The sequence below is a fragment of the Anabrus simplex genome, chromosome 1 (assembly GCF_040414725.1).
Source record: "Anabrus simplex isolate iqAnaSimp1 chromosome 1, ASM4041472v1, whole genome shotgun sequence".
NCBI lineage: Eukaryota > Metazoa > Arthropoda > Insecta > Orthoptera > Tettigoniidae > Anabrus > Anabrus simplex.
Genome location: NC_090265.1, coordinates 383,892,768 through 383,916,360, shown reverse-complemented (window position 1 = coordinate 383,916,360; position 23,593 = coordinate 383,892,768). Strand labels below are relative to the sequence as shown.

At 38.8% G+C, this 23,593-nt stretch overlaps 1 protein-coding gene across 1 annotated transcript in view; it reads right to left on the bottom strand.

Annotated features, from left to right (window-relative positions):
- LOC136866377 (putative fatty acyl-CoA reductase CG5065) overlaps positions 1 to 23,593 on the bottom strand; it is a 101,864-nt gene that overhangs the window by 52,194 nt on the left and 26,077 nt on the right. The window contains exon 2 of the mRNA XM_067143275.2: positions 4,362 to 4,610. Coding sequence (XP_066999376.2) covers positions 4,362 to 4,610 — 249 coding nt within the window. The remainder of the gene's footprint in view (positions 1 to 4,361; positions 4,611 to 23,593) is intronic.

The following is a 23,593-nucleotide window of genomic DNA, read 5'->3' as shown; positions in this document are numbered from 1 at the left end:
TTTGGTCACGTGCTGGAACCTCCGCCAGTCGCAGGTACGAGATACGATGACAAAACAACCAGAAACAACATGTTGTTCCTAAATCTGTCGCTGGAAACAGAACGGGTTATAGCTCTTCACCATATTATTCAGCCACGAGCCACCACTGAGAAGAGTTGGGAAGAATTTACATAAAAATGGAAGCAGATGTAAGTGGCAGTAAAAGGATGCAGTATGGACTTTTAACACACCCAAAAGAGATAAAAAGAAGATGGAAGGAGTATTTTCATAAGCTATTGAATGTGAACAACTGTACAGGAGAGATACGAGTAGAAGCAACACAGGTTGAGGAGTTAACAACAGAGGATGATATAACAATGCAGGAGGTGGAGTTAGCGGTACAAAAGATGAAGATGGGAAAAGCAACAGGGATGGATGAAATCAGTGTGGAAATGATAAAAGCTGCTGGACCTGTCAGTATGCAGTGGTTGTACTGACTACTAAAGTGTACGTGGAAACACAAATGTGTACCAGAAGACTAGAAAAAAGGGATAATAATGCCAGTGTTTAAGAAAGGGGACAAGAAAGTTTGTGGTAACTATAGAGGAATCATACTTATATCGCAGGTAGTTAAAATACTGGAAAGGATATTAAAAAGAAGAATGAGAAAAGATTAAAGGAGAGTTATAAAAGGAACAATATGGCTTCAGGAGTGGAAGATCTACAGTGGGCCCAATCTTTAGACAGCTGATGGAAAAGAACTGGGAATGTGGAAAGGATCTGGTCATGACTTTCATAGATATAGAAAAGGTATATGATAGTGTACCCCCAGAGAGAAGATTTGGGAAACCATGGTTAAAAAGAGACTCAGAAGAGAAATGTTAGAAATGGTGCAAGCAATGTACAACAACTGTGTTAGCAGAGTGCTGACCCCAGTTGGAAAGACAGAATGGTTTAGGAATAAGACTGGACTAAGACGGGGGAGTGTGCTGTCACCTTTTTTTTTTTTGTTTATTATGGTCATGGACGAAATTGTAAAAGAAACAAAGGAAGCCTATGGAGATAAAGAGATGAAGATACTGACTGCTATTTGCAGATGATGTTGTGATCTGGGGAAAGGACAGAAAAGAAGTGCAACAGCAACTAGATGTAATGAACAAAAAAATTATGAAGTGTGGCATGAAAATCAGTACAGAGAAAAGTAAGACTATGGTGATGTCGAGAGGGGAAAGACAAGGAAAGGGCACTGTGAAAATTGGAAATCAGAGTCTGGAAATTGTGGACAGCTAGCTTTAAATACCTAGGAAGTAAATTAATGCAAAATGCTAGGGTGGACATGATTTTTTTTTTTTTTTTGCTAGGGGCTTTACGTCGCACCGACACAGATAGGTCTTATGGCGACGATGGGATGGGGAAGGCCTAGGAGTTGGAAGGAAGCGGCCGTGGCCTTAATTAAGGTACAGTCCCAGCATTTGCCTGGTGTGAGACATGGAGATTAGCAGGAGGGTATAGCAGGGTAACGGATTATACCAAAGTGTAAGAAAACTTGTTTGGAACAAGGAGGTACCAAGGAAAAGTAAAGAGATAATGTACAAAATGTTCTGTGTACCCATACTGACTTATGCAACTGAGACTTTGACTTTGACTAGCAGACAAGAGAGTAGAATTCAAGCCAGTGAGATGAAATTCCCAAAAAGTATGATAGGAAAGACAAAGAAAGACATGGTGAGAAATGAAGATGTTAGGAAGGAAGTTGGGATGGGAAAGCTAAATGATAGAGTTGAAAAGAATAAACTAAGGTGGTTTGGACTTGTAAAGAGGATGGAGGAGAATATAATTCAAAAGACAGATGCTGGAAGCAAAGTGTGAGGGCAAGGGAGCAAGAGGAAGACCAAGAACAAGGTGGATTGAATCAGTGAAGAGCGGCATATGAAGACAAGGTCGTGGAAGAGGAATGGTGGAAGAAAAGACGAAGACGGAGAAGTACCATAAATACCCCAACCCGGCAGGAGCTGGATAAGGGTAAATAATGATGATGATGATGACTATCTTGCAAATGATCACAGCATATTATCTATTTTTCAGAAATATGAATATTTACCTTTTGTAAAAAAACTCAACTTACAAGTTAAAAATTTCTTTGATTATTCTTACATTGAAAGAACTATTTAAAAAAGGTACATATTTTGTTTTCTTTTGAAAACATCATAAGCCATATTCATAGTTCAAATACACACAAAGTACAGGTTTCATAGACAAATACAATTAATAACACATTGTTAAGAACATTTTGTCCTAATAGTATAAAAGGCTTTTGTCTTAAAATTTATCTTAATAACCTTCTGAAGAATGAAGAATTACAACTAAATGCAATTATTCAGGAAAAGAACATTCAGCAGGTCACTTGCTGTGAGTGGAAAGGGAAAATTTCTTAATACGGACAAAATGGAGCAATTGTGTTTGAATCAAAAGGTCAATTCCATGTGCATTTGTAACCAAATCTGGAAAATGGAGAGTATAACTAAATATAACTAAGTATCTGAAAACAGTAATTATTCACTCTTCAGAAGATTATTAAGACAAATTTTAAGGCAAAAGATCAAGTGGATTTTTACATGTAACGTGATTTTACGAACAAGATATGTCACACTCTCCAAGACTCAAAGAGAGACTCATAGTGTTTAACACTTTTCTATGATTAGAACAAGATGTTCTTAACAATGTGTTGTTAATTGTGTTCGGTGGCGGTTGGTACATGAAGGGCTGCCCCGCTGCCTTTTCAAAAACACTTAACATAATTTCACTCTATTATTGATTAAATAAAGAGATGGACCAATGTAGTGAAGTCGAACTGATGTGGTGTGCTATTAAGTTATACAATGTTGTCTTTATTATTTTGGTTGTACAAATCTTTTTTTCTATTTTCAAAGATAAGGCAAAGGCTTTTAGACCGTGGCTGCTGTCGAGCAAGCATGACATTTTCTCTTTAGCCTTGAGGCGCTCGGGCTGTGGCAGGAGAGCCCTCAGTAGGTTCCTCGAGTTAGCAAGTGTGCAGAATGTGGGAGGAGCCTGAAAAGATAACATAGGCTTGTAAGGGGAAGGAAGAGTGCAGGCGGGTGTAAAGGCTATCTGGCTGAGCCCTCAGCAACATCGCCAGCCACTTGACAATGTGCCTAGGCTTTTTAACCCACTTCTTACATTAACTGTTATTAGAGAATAATTCCAAAATATTTTACAAAATAATGAATTCCATTATACTGACTATTGAAACAATTCAGTTCTACAAAGAAGCTAAAATAAAGATTTAAAATCCAACCATAAGGTGATAGCACCATTTGTAGGTTGGTCAAAGTGTTAAAAATGTGAAAAGGTGAAAAAGCATAAAATGAACGAGAAACAGATAAACGCTGGTATTGAATTTGGTGTGCTTGGTAGAGTAGATATCTGATGCCAATTAGACAGTGCATACAGGCTTAAAATTAAACAATTAAATGGACAGGTTTCAAAGAATCAATATATTCTTAGTAAGTTCTTATATGCTATTAAGTACTCTGGGCAGTTTGAACCAGCACTCAAGGCATTTTTCGGGGTTTTCATGATATTATCTGATTTTTGCTACATGATCATTCTGTCTCGGAAGCAGATTTCTATTCAGCTAATGTCATCGGATTATGTCCGACTCGTTGGCTGAACAGTCAGCATACTGGCCTTCGGTTCAGAGGGTCGCGGGCTCGATTCCCGGCCGGGTCGGGGATTTTAACCTTAATTGGTTAATTCCAATGGGACGGGGGCTGGGTGCATGTGTTGTCTTCATCATCATTTCATCCTCATTATGACACGCAGGTCGCTTACGGGCGTCAAATATAAAGACCTTCACCTGGCGAGCCAAGCCCGTCCTGGCATATCCCGGCACTAAAAGCCATATGACATTTCATTTCATCGGATTATTATTATTATATTTTATTATTTTTTAATATATTTATTTTTATTATTATATTTAAGCTGGTCAGTGAAAAGTGGACCAATTGGGTAGGAGGAAGAGATGGAGGCACAGCCCTTCCAGACTAAAATGTCATGAACCACCACTGACTGTGTGTAATTATGGAACCTGTACTTTGTTGTATTTTAATCTTGAACTATGAACATGGCTGAAGATGTTTTCAAAAGAAAACAAAACATGTACTGTTCTTAAATAGATTAACATTCTTTTAATGTAAGAATAATCAAATATTGTTTATGTGTTAGTTGAGGATTTTTACATACTAACATTCCATCACGGACCAATATGAAATTTATAACATGTATTATTTGCCTGTCAAAAATTCTCAGAACTTTTCTACAAACCTATAGATATCATAACCTAGAGGCACACATAAACTGACCTCAATGTTGTGCATGCGATGACACAAAGCTAAAAGCTTTCTGGTACTCAGCATGTTGATAACAACTGCTGACTTGAGAGGCTCATCAAATCTTACTGTGGCAGCTGCATGGAACACCACTGCTACATTATCAATCAGACGATTCTGGTCCAACTTGTTGATGCCCAGTTCAGGCTCTGCCACATCCCCTGCAATGGGGATTATCTTCTTTGTTTCCAGAGGACGCTCCTTGCGAAGTCGTTCAAAGAGCTGAAAATAATGTGTGTTCGTCAATAACATTGTTACTTCATATGTTACATAGAATACAAAGGTACAGGAGAGAAAGATGAAACAGTTTCCTGTACTAGTAATGAACTTGGACCATTCAAGTTCTGTGAGATAACATTGCAACACAATGTAAAAAAGGAACGCAGATATGACAATGGGAATTTGTATATTCCTTACACTTAAATTCTTAGCATTTCTTAAGCCTGAAAGCCTGTATCTGAAAGAAAGTGCACGTAATCCAAAATAATTTGTATGAAAGTAGAAATATAGCTCAGGTTTCACAACAATATATTTTCTTCTGTTTAAAATGCATCTGGCAGATGTATCTCCTTATTTATACTGTACTTTAAGCCATGAAATTATCAGTGTGAACTAATATACTGTATTATATGAGATCACTGGATACTGAAAATTGATAATGTTTATTTCTTATATGTTTAAGACTTGGAAAATAGATTCTGCAAGGTAGAAAATACTTTCTTGAAAATATCATCATCATCATCATCATCATCATCATCATCATCACCTCTGTAGCGTAACGGTTAGTGTTATTAGCTGCCGTCCTCATGGGCCCAGGTTCAATTCCCGGTACTGCCAGAAATGTAAAAATGGCAGGAGGGCTGGTATGTGGTTGGAATGGTACATGCAGCTCACCTCCATTAGGGGTGTGCCTGAAAAGAGCTACACCACCTCGGGATGAGGTTACGAGCTTACTTACCATCACTAATCGATTTAATCATGTCTGAGCAGAGGTTTAACATTAGAGCCAGCAAAGCCTGCAATTCAGGCAGGCCTAGGGCTTAAGGGGCTCACAGTCTTCCCTAGAAAAGTTAAATAAATGCATAAATAACTTTACCCAAATGCCACTCTGCATGGCAAAGGTGACATCATGATGTGTTTGTAGAATGGACCAATAAAGTTTGTTTTTAGAATGTGTATGTAGAGCAATTGTTGGATAATTATTGTTATTGTGTTGAGTCTAAGATAGCTGTCTCTCGTTGTTATGGCACGTTCTCTCACAAGTATCTCTGCCAAGTCATTATTAAAGAAACAGTTAATGTTTGTAACAAAATATCAAATTTTAGATCTGATTATTCCTACTGCTGCTACTCCTGCAAAATGATCATTTTTTAAAACTGAAATTCATAATGAGCTACTGTACTTACAAGAACTATGAACTAAGAAAGAACCTGCTCAGCATCGAATGTGTCATTCATGCATCAGTGAATTCCTCAATGCCTTTGCATCCCAGAAAGTACACTGCATGGTCCAGTTTCTTCAGAATCAAATGTTAGTACAGTGGAGTTTTAAAAATGTAAAGATAAAATATAGAAACATACAGTATTTAATGTTGTATTTCAATCCCTACAAAATATTTAAATTTCAAAATAAAATCTATTAATAAATTAATTAGTTTTGTAATCTTATAATAAGTCCTTTGTATATATTAAATGGATATAGATTGCATTAAAGCATCTGCTATCTATATATATAAAATAACTTGTCCTGACTGACTGACTGACTGACTGACTGATTCATCATCGCCGAGCCAAAACTACTGGACATAAAGAAATGAAATTTTGGGGATATATTCATATTAAGATGTAGGTGCTCGCTAAGAGAGGATTTTTTGATATTCCGTCGCTAAGGGGGTGAAAAGGGGGTGAAATTTTAAAAAGAGTGTATCTATATCTCAAAACTTTAAAAGTTTACAGATGTAAAAATTGGTATTTAGAATCTTCTTTTAAAATAAGGATACACGTATTTTTTTGTTTTCTGGAAACCCCAATATGAGGGGTGAAAAAAAGTGAAAATGGGGAAAAATGGGTTGAATGCCTTCAATCAGGATACCGGTACTTATATCTCAGAAACTGAAGATATTACAGACCTGAAAATTGGTACTTTTGATCTCTTTTAAAAATAAAGAAACACGTATTTTTTTGTTTTTGGAAAATCCAATTAATGGGAGGGTGAAAAGGGGGTGAATTTTTAAAATGAGTGAATCTGTATCTCCAAACTTTTAAAGTTTGCAGATGTAAAAATTGGTATTTAGAATCTTCATTAAAAATAAAGAAACACGTATTTTTTTGTTTTCGGAAAATCACAATAGGAGGAGTGAAAAGGGGTGGAAAAAGGGTTGAATGCCTTTAATGAGGCTACTTATATCTCAAAAACTGAATATATTACAGACCTGAAAATCGGTGTTTGGGATCTCCTTTAAAAATAAAGAAACATGTATTTTTTGTTTCTGGAAAATCCAATTAAGGGAGGGGGTGAAAAGGGGGTAATATTTTAAAATGAGTGTATCTATATCTCAAAACTTTTAAAGGTTATAGATGTGAAAATTGGTATTTAGAATCTCCTTTAAAAATAAAGAAACACGTATATTTTGTTTTCGGAAAATCCTAATAAGAAGGGAAGAAAAGGTTGAAGAAGGGGTCGAATGCTTTTCATGAGTCTACTTATATTTCAGAACCAGAAGATATTACAGACTTGAAAATTGGTATTTAGGATCTACTTTAAAAGTAAGGAAACACGTATTTTTTCGTTTTTGGAAAATCCAAATATTGGGGGTGAAAAGGGGGGGGTGAATTTTTTAAAATGAGTGTGTCTACATCTTAAAACTTTAAAATTTACAGATGTAAAAATTGGTCGTTAGAATCTCCTCTAAAAATAAAGGAACACATATTTTTTTGTTTCCTATAAATCCCAATAGAAAGGGTGTAAAAGGGGGGAAAATGGGTTGAATGCCTTTAATGAGGATACATTTATCTCAGAAACGAAAGATATTACAGAACTGAAAAATTGTATATGGGATCTCCTTTAAAAATAAAGAAATACGTATTTTTTGGTTTTTGGAAAATCCAATTAATGGCGGTTAAACAGGAGTGACAAATTGGGGTGACTTTTTTGAAAGACTATATCCACAGAATATCTTGGATTCGTAAAATGTTACAGACGTAAAAAGTGGGTGTTTGAAATCTCCTGTAAATATAAAGAAACATAGGTTATTTGTTTTTGGAAACTCCACTTAAGGGGAACTCAAAAGGGGTGAAATTTTGAAATGAGAATTTTTACAGTATATCTAAAAAACTTAACATGTTACAGAAGTGAAAAATGGTATTTTTTATCTCTATTAAACATAAAGAAACGTGTATTTTTAGTTTTCGAAAATATCACCTGGGTGGAGGGTGAGGGTAAAAGTGACTGAAAATGGTGTTGAATTCTTTTAATTAGGCTACTGATATATCAAAAATGCAGATTTTACAGACGTGAAATTTGATATTTTCAATCTGCTTTAAAAGTAAAAATACACCTATTCTCTAAAAATCCAATGAAGCGGAGGGGGGGGGGGGGGGGGTTGTGAAAGAATTGAAAAATTAATTGGCTTAATTGTATGATAATACATACATCTAATAAAAACTAAAGTTATTACAGATGTGAAAATTCGTATTTGGATCTCCTTTAAAAACAAAGAAAAACGCGTTTTGGGCGGGAAACCATCTTGGAGGGCGGGAGTGTAAAGGAGTTGAATTCCTTTCATGAGGACACATAAATCAAAAACTGAAGAAGTTAGAGTCGTGATAATTGGTATTTAGAAGATCCTTTACTATTAAAGAAACAAGTATTTTTTTTCGGGAAAGTTCACTTGGGGGGGGGGGGGAGTAGTGTGAAATGAAGTGAAAAAAGTAAATTACTTTTATGGGGATACTTATATCTCAAAACTGAAGGTAATAGACGTGAACATTGGTGTTTGGAATCTCCCTTAAACATAAAGAAACAAGCCTTCTTTTAATTTTTTTTGGGGGGGGGGGGTGGCGGTAAATAAACTTAACGGCGGTGGGGTGTAGAAGGAGGTGAGACCAATTGATTTTACTGTTATTGATGTACTTATAAGGATCCTCCGTTGCTCAGGCGGCACCGCTCCGGCCTCTCAAAGCTGGGTTCCGTGGTTCAAATCCCGGTCACTCCATGTGACATTCGTGCTGGACAAAACGGAGGCGGGATAGGTTTTTCTCCGGATACTCCGGTTTTCCCTGTCATCAGCCATTCCAGCAACACATAATAATAATAATAATAATAATAATAATAATAATAATAATAATAATGTTCCGGACCGTCGTCAAATGTGCGGACCGCGCTGGCAACGGCTCCTGGACGGGTAATGACTAAGAATGCAGTCCGGCCGCGGGTTCAGTGCCGCCAAATCACCCAATATGACACCACGCCGGATCTCCTGAAGGATTTTATCCATATTAAAAATGATTAACGGAAAAGATGGCAAAGATTTACGGACCCAACTGACCAGGAGGAATACCTGAGCCTAGCCCGGGAAGTACGAAATCGATTGTTGGAAAGGAATATTGAAAAATGGGAGGAAACGTGCTGTAAAATAATAGAAAACGAGTCAGATCGGGAATTTTGGAGGATTCTCGCAGAAAACGAGTCAGATCGCGAATCTCGGCGGATTATATATCTAAAACAATAAGCATTCAATTATAAATTTCAGTATAATACCGTAGCGAAGCACGGGTATCTTGCTAGTAATGAATATGTGTTAAATATGTATTAATGATAGGTTTTATAACAATTTTTTGAGGGGCCCTATTTTGTTTCCTGCAGGCAGGCTTGTATCCTATTTGTTACGCCTCTTTGTCAGAGCGTCATAAACCCATTGGCATGTCACATCTCTGCTGTAGTTTTACCATCCCGGATGGTCCTTGGCATCCCACACAGCACATTGGAAGACAAGCTTGTGATAGTCTTCACTTATACCATCAATCTTGCTGCAGCCCTTCCCTATGGTCTACAGCTTTTACAGATCCATTCAAAGAGAAACAGTCTATAAACAAACAAACAAACAAACAAACAAACAAACAAACAAACAAACAAACAAACAAACAAACAAACAAACAAACAACAAACAAACCCCATGGTGCTACAACCCTGAGGATCTTGGCCTACTAAGGAACCGCTGCTCATACTGAAGGCCTGCAGATTACGGGGTGATACATAGTCAGTGCAACAAATCCTTGGTTTTCTAGATCGGGATAGCCATCTCACATAGGCTGAGTGGACCTCAAACCAGTCTTCACGTACAGGTAAAAATCCCTGTCCTAACTGGGAATGGAATCTGGGGCCTCCAGCTGAGAGGCAGGCATATTACCCCTAGACTGCAGGGTTGGGTGAAACAATCTATACTAAAGCTGAAAATAGTTCCCATCCATAATCTCCTAATCGTAGAATAAAGAACTTTCACACTGGCTGAGTTTTAACTGGGCATTAAAAAATTGTGGTAATTGATTCAGAACAATGACTAGAACATTTATTACAAGCAGGCCTGGTTTAAGGGACCCACAGCACCCGCAGCTGCAGGGCGCCCCGAGATTAAGGAGGCCACCTCGTCACCCACCTATAAAGGCATTATTAGTAAAAAAAAGGTTGAATTTCCCACTCCAACAGTCTTAATTTAAAATTGCCTAATCTTTCAGTTGAATTATCCTTATTTTTTTGATCACTAACATCTGTAAACCACTACAATTCAAATTTAATTGTCAATATCTATTGATCACAAATTTCTGGTCCATGTAGTTACTGTTCTGGTTTGCTTAGCACTCTGTTTGTACATAATATTTGTAGGTAAAATGTACAATTTAATTTGTGAAATATTTCTTTGTTTAGCTTCCTTAATAATTTTCTTGTTCCTACTGGCTTTACGTCACACTGACACAGGTAGGTCTTATGGCAATGATGGGATAGGAAAGGACTAGGAGTTGGAAGGATGCAGCCGTGGCCTTAAGGTACAGCCCCAGCATTTGCCTGATGTGAAAATGGGAAACCACGGAAAATCATCTTCAGGGCTGCCGACAGTGGGATTCGAAGCCATTGTCTCCTGGATGCAAGCTCACAGTTGTGTGCCCTTAACCACATGGCCATGGTGACACATTTGGTATTTACCCAACAAAATTCATTAAATCTCAGCCATGGACGCCCAAGAGAGTTTCGATTTACTCGGTCTGCCATCTAGTGGGCCTAGAGTAAAACAGAACGTCAAAATTGACGAGCAGACAGCCAGATGGCGTCAAATTGAAATGTCTGCACATGGTAGCTGAGCCCATACGATTATTATTATTATTCATCATTTTCATTTCCCCTAGTCCAGCTCCTGCAAGGTCGGGGTTTGATGGCACTTCTCCACTGTTGCCTCTCCTTCCACCACTCCTCTTCACTAATTTTATTCCAGTCCAGTCTTCTTTTTTTTAAATACTGTTCTTGACAGAGTCCATCCATCTTGCTCTGGGCTTCCCTCTTGCCCTCTTTCCTCCTATCTTAGCCTCCAACACTTGTTTTCGTATCCTTCCCTCCTCCATCCTCATAGCATGTCCAAACCATCTCAATTTATTCTTCTCCATCCTATCACTCAGTTTTTCTACCCCTATCTCTTTTCTGACATCAACATTTCTTACCATGTCTCTCCTTGTCTTCCCTACCATACTCCTCAGGAACTTCATCACACTGGCCTGAATTTTACTCTCATTTCTTGCTGTAAATTCCAAGCCTCTGATGCATACGTTAATACAGGGGTATAGTACATCTTGTACATTATCTCTTTACATTTCATAGGAACTTCTCTGTTCCACACAAGGTTTCTTACATTCTGGTAGAACGTACTTCCCGCTTGTACCCTTCTGCTGATCTCCTTATCCAATCATCTAGCATGATTTCATTTCCCAAATATTTGAAGTAATCAACAACCTAAAGGTTTTGTCCCCTGATACTGATGATTCCTTTTCATTCTCTTTCTCCTCTTGTCATCACCACTGTTTTGTTCTTCTCCACACTGATTTTCATACCATATTTATCAATATTGTCATTTAAAGCCTCTAGTTGGATATGCATACGCATATGCTAAATAAAAATGAAATATAATGAATAGAATTTATATTGTTACTAGTTACAGTACCCCTTCTTTGTACGGATTTATAAGAAAGAATTGAAGTGGTTAAATTGTAAAGTGAGTCTTACTGTAGGCTACTGTAGGCTATATTTATGAAACTTAAAACATAAACTCAAATAATTAAATAATTAAACAACTTCAAGGAGGAAGAAAGAAGGTCTGAACATTTGACAAGGAAGATATAGGCAAAGGAAAGGGAAGAGCCATGAAAGACAGGAAAATGAAAGCCTGTTTAGGCCAAGAATTCTCTAATACCACTGGGGTCAGAAAAGTTGGCAAAGGGGGCACACAGGAAGGATTAGTGGAGGAGCCTGGCACAAGTAATTGGTACTAATGCTGGACTCATTTTGGTACCCATGGTTGTCACACAATGTTTCACAATATATTGGAAAAGATTTGACTATAAATAAAAACAGGAGACTGTGAAGAATATAATAATAACTGAATAAGACTACCAGTACTGTACACAAAAAGAAATGTGAAATCTATATCTATATCTGTCTTATGGCGACGATGGGATAGGAAAGGCCTAGGAGTTGGAAGGAAGCGGCTGTGGTCTGAATTAAGGTACAGCCCCAGCATTTGCCTGGTGTGAAAATGGGAAGCCACAGAAAACCATCTTCAGGGCTGTCGACAGTGGGATTCGAACCCACTATCTCCCGTATGCAAGCTCACAGCCCTGCGCCCCTAACCGCATGGCCAACTCACCCAGTATGAATATTTTTAGAATGCCATCCCTCTGGTTCATACATGTTCTGAAAACTACTGGTACATGACACACTGGTTCATCAAAGTTTTCCAGCTATTCAATCTCTGCTGTAAGGCTCTGATAGGAATAGGGAGTGTGCAAACTTAATGGAAAAATGACAGTATCTGGGGATGGGTCATTCCAGCTATGGAACTTGGCATTGTCAGAATGCCAGCATAGTACTATTCATGAAAACTCATAAACTGTGCCTTTTTCACTTGATTGAGCATTTCATAAGATAGCATTGCTTTTAACTGCAACATTCCAGTCTGTTACTACAGTATTATATTCTGACAACAATACTGATATTGTAATGACCTATGTTGAGTTCAGTTTAATATTTGTTTATGTTTTTTTCAGCATCATGTGAAAATGGATGGGTGGTTTTATCGAAACTTGGTATTTCAGTTTAAAATAAGGTCGAGTAGGATCTTAGCTATAAGTTGTCCAAAATTTTCACCAAGACGGGGTGCTTCAGAAGGGACCTAAATTATAAAAGCCGGTGTATTTCTCTTACGTTTGGTTTTACATTAAAATAGCTCATGGCGAATGTTTGTTCTATGACTCTGTCCAAAACTGTGAAAAATAAGGGAAATATGAGTGTCAGCCATGTGAAAGTTTTCCAAGAGAGTGGTAACTAGCCCTACAGACTGTAAAGAGAGTTGCTTTGTACACCAGTCAGTATTTTTTAAATATTAACCTGATACTCAGCTCTTTTAAAACAGAACGAAGAGATCAAATCAAGATTAGCAATAATACAAAAAACCTGCAAAAGGCCACAGAAAGCGAGAGGAATTACAACTCATTGACACTAATCAGATCGAAAAAAAGGAAGGGATCTGATACTTCGAAAAATGAAAGTATCAACCAAAGAAAGACAAGGGCCATGAAAAGCATGAAAATGAAAGATTCCCTAGGCTTCTATCGCTCTTGTAGTTTTTTGTTTTTAAATATACACTATTTATTACTACAACTACATAATACAAAGATCAATATCAGATGTTGGCTAAGTTAGAACAAAAGAATAACAGAATATAAAACTCAGAGAAAATATGGAACAAACAACACTAGTCAAGGAGTTTAATTAATAGTTCATGAATCATTGGCCGCCACATACTACTCCCTCCATAGTGATAACGTGGATAAATCTATTTGTGAAGCGCACTGTGTGACCAGAACGTGTAATCCACTTGCTGGACTGATGGCTATCTCCAGGGATGATCATAGAGCTAGGTTGCACTTGCGTTGTGGACTTGGGTGGTGTAGGTTCCAAGTTATGCACTAGTAAGGCTAGTTTAAGTCTGTCGATGGAGACTGTCTGTTGACCATGAAGTGTTTCCAAAGTGAAGTTCTTTTCAGAATGTTTGATTACAAGATATGGTCCATTGTAAATAGGTTGGGGAGGTTTTCTAACTGCATCTTGTCTGATGAATACACGAGAAATTGTCATAAGTTCTGGGTGGATGAAGACAGATTTTGGAGAGTGATGTTAAATGTTGATTGGCTTCAGTGAGGCCATGTACTGCCTCAGGTTGAAGACAAAAGAAGAAATGTCACAGGCCAATGATGTTGAATCAAAGAAATCAGATGGAAGTATGATCGAAATACCGAGAGTCATTTCTGCTGGAGTGACAATGTATTCTGGAATCAAATTTGCATAGAAGCCCATTAAGATGGTAGGTCAGTTGTTGACCCAGTCATATGAGTGGGGAGCTCTTAAGGCAGCCTTGAGATTGTGATGCCAGCATTTGACTTTCCCTTTGGAAGTGGGATGGTAAGCAATAATTTTTATGTGATGTATTCCCAAAGCTTTTGCCGTCCTCTGTCAGAGGTGATGAATTTCGGGATACCGAAATGTGCAATCCATGACGACAAGAGAGTACTAGCAACAGTTTCTGTGGTAATGTCAGTGGTACTATTCTGGCCAACGTGTGCATCTGTCTATCACTGTAAGTACTGTAGGTATGTGAAGCCTTGAGAACAAGATAGTGGTCCTATTATGTACACATGTATGTGAGAGAAGCAATCATTGACTTGACTGAAAGTTCCGATAACACTATTTGTTGTTTGAAAACTTTTGCTCTTTGACAAGGAATGCACATTTTTGCCCTTGTTTCATTGAAGGCCAAACAAAGCACTTTCATACAATGTGTGGTAAACGATTTCTTTGTAGGGTGGCAGGATTTAAGGTCTGAGTTTCTCTGTAGAATTATCACAAAACAACTTAGATCCATCAGATAAAAAGATGGTGGTGAATTTCAATAAACTGGATTCTGTTTATTTTTCTTTTTAAAAAAAAAAAAGATTTTCCAATTCTGTATCATTCTGTTGTATGGCTTTACAAGTACACAAAATATCTAATATCAAATAGAAATATTCAAATTTGACAACCAGTCCAGAACACTCAGAGTCACTTGGTGTAGAAGTCTCAGATCACCGTTAAATGCTTGAATTTGGGCACTCCTTAACAATGTGTTCCATTGTCTGCTCCTCCCCTCTGCAGTCGCAGTCAGCAAATGAATGGAAATCCCATTTCTTCAACATGTAACCACACCTCCCTTGACCCGTTCTAATTCAGTTCAGCTTTGACCAGGTTTGATGCAGCAGTTGGAATCCTTCAGTCTTCTTTGTTGGATCTTGTTGGGTGGATGTTCATGCCAACACTTTCGCCACTTGGAGGTCATGTCGAAAGAACTGATAATTTTAAAATCAGTCCAGGGTGGTTTGCATGATTTCAGATGAGTTGTTGGTGGGTCTTATAGGTCATTGTACAAGGGAGAGTTCTTATGAGAAGAGATCTTCTTGAACAAATTTACCTTAGCTGCTTTCCTCCTTAGATCTTGCAGGGCAATATTAGCTAAGACAGGTAAACACTGAATGGGAGTAAATCTGACAGTACCAGTGATAACTCTCATGGCTTCATTAAACTGTACATCAATCTTTGTTGTGTGATCACTGTTTTGCCATACAGGAGCACAGTATTCACCAGCAGAATACACAAGAGCGAGTGCAGCAGAGCATAGGGTATTGGCGTCTGCACCCCAGCTACTTCCGGCAATCTTGCGGAGTAGATTCACTCTGGAGCCTAGTTTCTTAGATAACATGATGCACTGTCGTTTGAATGTCAAGGACCGATCCAGAGTGATTCCTAGATATTTTGGATTGTAGTTATGCGGTACTTCAGTTCCATGGAAAGTCACATGTAGCTTCCTGTGGGCTTCCTTATTTAGATGGTATGCAGTAACGTCAGTTTTATTTTGGGTTAGGTTAAAGTCTCCATTTATGGAAGTAGTCACTCAGTTTCATCAGATCACTTGTCAGTACATTCTCACAGTACATAAAATCTTTACTCTGGAAGACTAATGCTGGGTCGTCTGCATACATGATTTTCAATGAAATGAAATGGCGTATGGCTTTTAGTGCCGGGAGTGTGCGAGGACAAGTTTGGCTCGCCAGATGCAGGTCTTTCGATTTGACACCCGTAGGTGACCTGTGCATCGTGAATGAGGATGAAATGATGATGAAGACGACACATACACCCAGCCCTCGTGCCAGCGAAATAAACCAATTAAGGTTAAAGTTCCCGACCCTGCCGGGAATCGAACCCGGGACCCCTGTGACCAAAGGCCAACACGCTAACCATTTAGCCATGGAGCCGGACATGATTTTCAATGAGTCCATATCATGGACATACAAGTTAAACAGAATGGGGCCAGAACTGATCCCTGAGGTAGGCCATTATTTAGAGTCCTCCATCTGCTAGATTGTCCATTTAGAAACACCTTAAAACGTCCGTCAGAGAGCATGTTGTTCACTAGATTCACCAGACTGTGACATGGGATGATTTCAATAAACTTCGACATCAAGCCGTCCCTCCACATGGTGTCATAAGCTGCTGTAAGGTCCTCAAAAACTGCAGTTGATCGGAGACCTTGTTGAAATCCAGCTTCAACTAGAGTTGTCAATGTTAAAACCTGGTTGCAGCAGCTCCGAAGTTTCCTAAAGCCACCTTGTTCAACAGGGATGATTTGATCAATGGCCTCTTGAATGCGATTTAGAACAAGCCTTTCTAGTAGCTGATAGGTCATGTTGAGTAGCAATACTGGTCAGTAGTGAGAAGCATCGGTTCCATCTTTCCTTGGTTTCAGGATGGCAATTGCCTTAGCCTGCTTGAAAAGCTTTGGTAAACTTCCAGTTCATAGAATTTCATTGAAGAATTCAATGAGCCACAGTTTTGTTTTAGGTCCGATGGATTTAAAAAACTCTGGATATGCACCATCAAAGCCAACAACTTTATTTACCTTTAGCATATTCAAGGCTATGTCAAGTTCCTCAATGCCGAAGTCACCTGAATAGTCAGGATGTGGTGTTAGATTGGATCTCTTTATGTACAATTCATTTTTCATTATTCGTGTATGTGCCTTGTCAATTTTAGCTTTCGAATTCTTCATTAGTCTGGATGCAACAGCAATGGCATTCACATGTGAGACTGCTTGACAGTCTTCGATCTGTACCAAGTTTTCTTATAAGGTTATAGGATTTGCGACTAGAATGTGTAAAGTTAAGTTTGGCCACTGTTTTATGCTATTTTTCTCTTCTGTTCTTATTGAGAGCTCTCAAAAGGTCATCAGCTGTTATATCATCATGAGATTCTTGATATTTAGCATGTAACTCATTGCATTCTTGAGACCATCCGGGGATATTCCTTCTGAAACCTGCGTGGAATATATTTTTTGGCATTAACTTTAACAGTATGCACAAATCATTCATAATTGGATGAATTGGGGGAACTCACTGGATGGTATTATCAAGACCTTTTTGAAACAGCTCCCAGTTCGCAAGTTGAAAATTTCATTGAGGTTGTGAGATGGAGGTGACACTAGTAGAATTTCTGTACCATAATGAATAATGACTGGCCTATTTTGGCTGTGTGAGAAAGACTTGATGACATTTCATTGTGTCATGTCATTATTTCAAGATTTAGATGTGATGCACAGATCAGGGGAATAATCCTTTAACCATCTACCAGATCGGAACATTCCTGGATCTTTCGCGTTGTACACAAGCTGAAGATTGTACATATCCATCCATTCATTTAGAAATGCTCCACTGTCATCTTCATTCTGTTATCCCCATATATGACTATGGCTGTTGAAATCATCAACATACACTACTGGGTGACTGAAGGATCTTACAAGAGGATTTAGCCAGCTGACTTTTGGAGGTTTGTAAATATTTTCAACAGTGATACCAGCAATCCCTACAGCCGAAACAAAGACATCTGGTGTTCTGTCTTGATAAGTTACTTTGTAGTCAGTGAGATGGTACCTGACATACAGTATGTAGCAATACTGTATTGCTAATCATTTATGGCTCCAGCCAGAGCATAACCATACAGTATATCCTTCCTCTTCTGCAAAGATCTGTGTCATCCTTGGTGTGAGTCTCCTTTATTGCTATTGCATCTAAGGTATTCTGCAGCATCAGGTATGAGAGATACTGACTCTTAGCAGCTGAAATCGATTTAATGTTCAAGTGACATATCCGTAAGTTGTTACCAATGGAAATTGATAACTGTTCCGTGCTTGGTAGTTCCTGAAAAGGACTATTCATAAATAAGTTCTCTTGCATACTTGTTGCTGTGTAGCAGCACCTTTGTGTAAGAATCAGCCAGTTAAACTCTTGCCCAGAGAACCCCTGACTGTAGTAACCACAATCTTCGTATGAAATATTTGTTGGCAAAGTAAAATCTGCAATCCTAGAGCATGTGTCAGCAGGTATATTCTCTCCGCCTGGGAGATGTCTAATATCCATAGTGAACTGTGCAAGAAAATCAAAATGTCGCTGTTGTCTAAGTGTTGCTTTGTCCAAGCGTTGTTTGAAAGCAGATGATAATGGTTTGTAGTCTGAAAATATTGTGTACTGCAGGCCCTCTAGCAGATATCTGAAATGTTTCACAGCAGAATAGGCAGCTAACAATTCATGATCATAGGTGCTATAATTGCGTTGTGTGTCTGAGAGAGACTTGGAAAAGAATGCGAGTTTCCCCCCTCAGCTGCTATAGTTAAGCTCCTATGGCATAGCCCGAAGCATCAACCATTAAGATTAAGGGCAAATCAAGTGATGGGTGAGCAAGCAGGCCTGCATTGACTAGCTCTTCTTTCAACTCGGTGAACGATGCATCTACTATGTGATTCCACGCAATTGGACGATTCTTCTTATTCTTATTCTTCATCATATTTTTGCAAAGGTCAAATAAGGGTTGTTGATCTGCAGTGTGTGGTTAAGATCACAAATAGAAATTCACAAGTCCCAAAAATTGTCACAAAGTTCTGCTACCGTTGTAGGACGTGGAGAGTCTTTGATGACCTGTTCTCTGTCCGCTAGAGGTGAAACTCCTCGGTTTAACACAAAGTAACCCAGAAATTAAATTTCTTTCTCACCAAAAATGGACTTTCCTACACTGATATTAAGGTGATGTTCATCTAGGCGTTCAAAAAGTTGTTGTAGGTGGACCATATGTTCATCCTCTGATGACGATGCTATCATGATGTTATCAAGATAAGAGAAAGAAAAACCGGGTGAGTTGGCCGTGCGCATAGAGGCGCGCGGCTGTGAGCTTGTATCCGGGAGATAGTAGGTTCAAATCCCACTATCGGCAGCCCTGAAGATGGTTTTCCGTGGTTTCCCATTTTCACACCAGGCAAATGCTGGGGCTGTACCTTAATTAAGGCCACGGCCGCTTCCTTCCAACTCCAAGGCCTTTCCTATCCCATCGTCGCCATAAGACCTATCTGTGTCGGTGCGACGTAAAGCAAATAGCAAAAAAAAAAAAAAAAAAAAAAGAGAAAGCTTAAGGCAAGTCTGACAAAACACCATGAATAAAACGCTGAAAATGTTTGTACTGTGTTGTGTAGTCCAGATGGCATTTTCAACCACTCAAAAAGACAAAATGGAGTAATGATGCCTGTCTTTAAGATGTCTTCTGGTGCAACAGGATGTGATAATTTCTAATGAGGTCGACTTTGGAGAATGTGGTTTTGTATGAGAGTTGACTGTTGAGAAGTTCTCTCATCGCGCGACAAGTGGCGTTGGTGTTATGTTGAAGTCGAGAGGGAAACTTTCTCCTGTTGTAGGCGTTAGTATTTGACTTAAATCGTGCGCATAACGTTCTCCATTTGCAATTACTGATAAAGGAATCTTCAAAAATTATGACATACATACATTATCATTATAGACTGTTATGCCTCTTATCTTTAAATTGTTGGAAACCGAGTCTAACCATCGTTGTCTTGGTCTCCCTCTACTTCTCTTACCCTCCATAGCAGAGTCCATTATTCTCCTAGGTAACCTATCCTCCTCCATTCGCCTCACATGACACCACTACCGAAGCCGGTTTATGCGTACAGCTTCATCCATCGAGTTCATTCCTTATTAGCCTTTATCTCCTCATTCCGAGTACCCTCCTGCCATTGTTCCCACCTGTTTGTACCAGCAATCATTCTTGCTACTTTCATGTCTGTTACTTCTAACTTATGAATAAGATATCCTGAGTCCACCCAGCTTTCGCTCCCGTAAAGCAAAGTTGGTCTGAAAACAGACCGATGTAAAGATAGTTTCGTCTGGGAGCTGACTTCCTTCTTACAGAATACTGTTAATCGCAACTGCGAGCTCAGTCGAGGAATAATGTTGGGAAATAAACGCTGTTACAAACTCCAGCTAACTCAAATGTTAGAGAGAAGACCTAGTGCACTTTATTCTTGCTTTTGTATTGCGACTGTCAGAAAGTTCTATATTAATAAATGTTATTGGTTTTACGTCCCAATAACTACTTTTTACGGTTTTCACAGATGCGGAGGTGCCGAAATTTTGTTACACTCGAGTTCTTTTATATGCCCGTAAAGCTACTGCTAACGTATCTGAGCACCTTCGAATACCACCGGGCTGAGCCAGGATCGAACCTGCTCAGAGAGCCAGAGCCTTGACCGTCTGAGCCATTCAGCCCGGCACTCTCGTAATATTACCTACTTACATGTGACTGATCTAATGACTAATTTCCATTAAGGAGTAATTTGTTTCTGTAATATACGGATAATCTTTTTATCTAAACTGCGTAACGCAGTCTTTACGTCTCATTTCCGTAATTCGCGTCACTCTTATGCCCCGAAAAATTATAGGAAAACTCTGGATATGCACCATCAAAGCCAACAGCTTTATTTACCTTTAGCATATTCAAGGCTATGTCAAGTTCCTCAATGCCGAAGTCACCTGAATAGTCAGGATGTGGTGTTAGATTGGATCTCTTTATGTACAATTCACTTTTCATGATTCCGTGTATGTGCCTTGTCAAGTTTAGCTTTCGAATTCTTCATTAGTCTGTATACAACAGCAATGGCATTCACATGTGAGACTGTGCTTGACAGTCTTGGATATGTACCAAGTTTTCTTATAAGGTTACAGGCTTTGTGACTAGAATGTGTAAAGTTAAGTTTGGCCACTGTTTTATGCTATTTTTCTCTCCTGTTCTTATTGAGAGCTCTCAAAAGGTCATCAGCTGTTATATCATCATGAGATTCTTGATATTTAGCATGTAACTCATTGCATTCTTGAGACCATCCGGGAATATCCCTTCTGAAACCCGCGTGGAATATATTTTTGGCATTAACATTAATAGTATGCACAAATCATTCATAATTGGATGAATTGGGGGAATCCACTGGATGGTATTATCAAGACCTTTTTGAAACAGCTCCCAGTTCGCAACTTGAAAATTTCATTGAGGTTGTGAGATGGAGGTGACACTAGTAGAATTTCTGTACCATAAAGAATAATGACTGGCCTATGTTGGCTGTGTGAGAAAGACTTGATAACATTTCGTTGTGAGAGAAAATCTCACGTGCGACCACTCGTGTTACTATTCGGCTAGATCTAATACCGTACCTACTAAAATCTACACAATGTTAAAAAGATAGAAACACGAAATATTAATATAGTACGATGACTATGATATGAGAATAGATGAATAAATAAACTACAGCCCGCAGCAGTTCTCAAATTTGGACAAGCACGCTTAGCACTCTCAATAATACAACTGTAACGTCCAAACGCTTTCCGCAAAATGGCGCGTTCGTTCTTCAGCTGGCCTGTTTAACAAATGAACGACTTCTATTAGCGATGGCAACCATAGTCGAATCGCAAGAAAGCGGAATTCTCTCGGAATTTTCGATAAGGCCAACCGTTTACCCGTTATTTCGCCGTGGACCACAGCCAAAAGACACAATAAGCTAAAATTTCTCGAAAGCTGTCAGAATTATGCTATTTGCTTTACGTCGTACCGACACAGATAGGTATTATGGCGACGATGGGATGGGAAAGGCCTAGGAATGGGAAGGAAGCGGCCGTGGTGAAAATGGGAAACCACGGAAAACTATATTCAGGGCTGCCGACACTGGGATACGAACCGTTAGAATTACGAAGAAACGAATATGACGTTCCTGATAGGAAATTTAGTTTCAATTTCGATAGGCGCGACCGTTTACCCGTTATTTTAGTTGATGTTGGGCAAAAATTGCCCAAATTAGGGACAGAATCCTGTGAAATTTCCCGCTTGTTCGAAACGGTGAAATATAACAAAATCAAAAGTATTCCTTGCGTGATCGGGATTTCAAGCTATATCCTTAGCAAATTTTAGCTCATTCGGTCCAGTAGTTTTCGAGCCTATCCGGAACAAACAGACAAATATCATCTCATTTGTATTAATCGTAGGCTATATAACTTAGATCAGGGGTTCCCAACCTGGAAGGTGCGCCCCCCTAGGGGGCGTGGGGCATTATCAGGGGGGTATGAAGTGATTTCCGAATTCATTTTTTTACATCGAATATTACAATTTTGTGTAATAAACATTTTTCGAATCTCTCTAAGTGATTGTCGCGCCAAGTCAATGGTTCAAAAGCACTGGTAATTAGTGATGGGTCGCGTGATGCAAAGCTCTCGATGCATTCTGAGTAGTGATGTGCGCGAGTGATGCCTGGAATCGCGGTACTCGATTCTTTCGAGTACAGGCTCGGACTCGCTTCGCTTGCGAAGGCTCGATGATAGCATGACGTCACACGTTCGCTCACTCGCCGGCTCGTAGATGGATGAAGCATGCGTACAAGCGGTCGCCGAGGGTTTATGGGATTGCGACAGCGCGGTACGATATGAAAAAACTGAATGAATGCGCAAAAGGAATAACCTAAATTTGATAATTACTCGAGAACGATAATAATGCCACTTAATACGCATAATAAGATATGAAAATATCCGTTTACGGCGTCTCGCACACACTTCACTGAATATGCCATCTATTCTAATATTGATAATATAGCTTATCTGGCCTTCATAGCCCAACTTGGCCGGTTCGATACTGGTTTATTCCGGTAGTATTTGAAGGTGCTCAAATACGTCAACCTAGTGTCGGTAGAATTATTGGGACGTAAAAAATCTCCCGGGGGACTAAATGCGGTACTTCGGCATCCCCGAAAACCATACAAATGTACGTACTTGGACGTAAAATTTATATTATTATTATTATTATTATTATTATTATTATTATTATTATTATTATTATTATTATTATTATTATTATTATTTCAAATCCCTGTCACGGTATGTATGTTGTAATTAGTGTATTTTAAACATGTGCTATTTGTAGACTATAGACGGTATTTCTGCACACATTGTATTGCTTCGCTACTGGTAAATTATATCTCATGTAGCCATTATGCATATACACGGGCGTAGATGTGCTAATATGATCGGTAGTATGACAGATTTATTGTAACCATAGCCTATTGCTAACCGCGCCAAAGCCTACAATCGTCCGGGGAACAGGTGAATTACAGCAGTTTATATGTACATCATACTTTCGGCAGATATAATGTCGGGTATTAAGATGAGGCGTCCAGAATGTGACGTACGTTCACGCAGCAAATCAGCGGACAGAACGTCATTCTGTTCTAGCTAAACAGCTGACAGTTTGTTAGTAAGTCACAACCTTTAGTGCCTATGATGATGATAATAATAATCATAACAATCGAATTATTGACGACCGATGACTGAACAACATCAATCATCAGCAGCAAACATATTGCACTCCACACCACAAAAATATTCTGTGGGTGACCCTGAATGCCGTGCACTCCAGTACAGTAGATTTTAGTTCTAAGGCATGTCCACAGATAGCGACACTAGTATGCTTGGACTCGAGTCTGGAGTCGA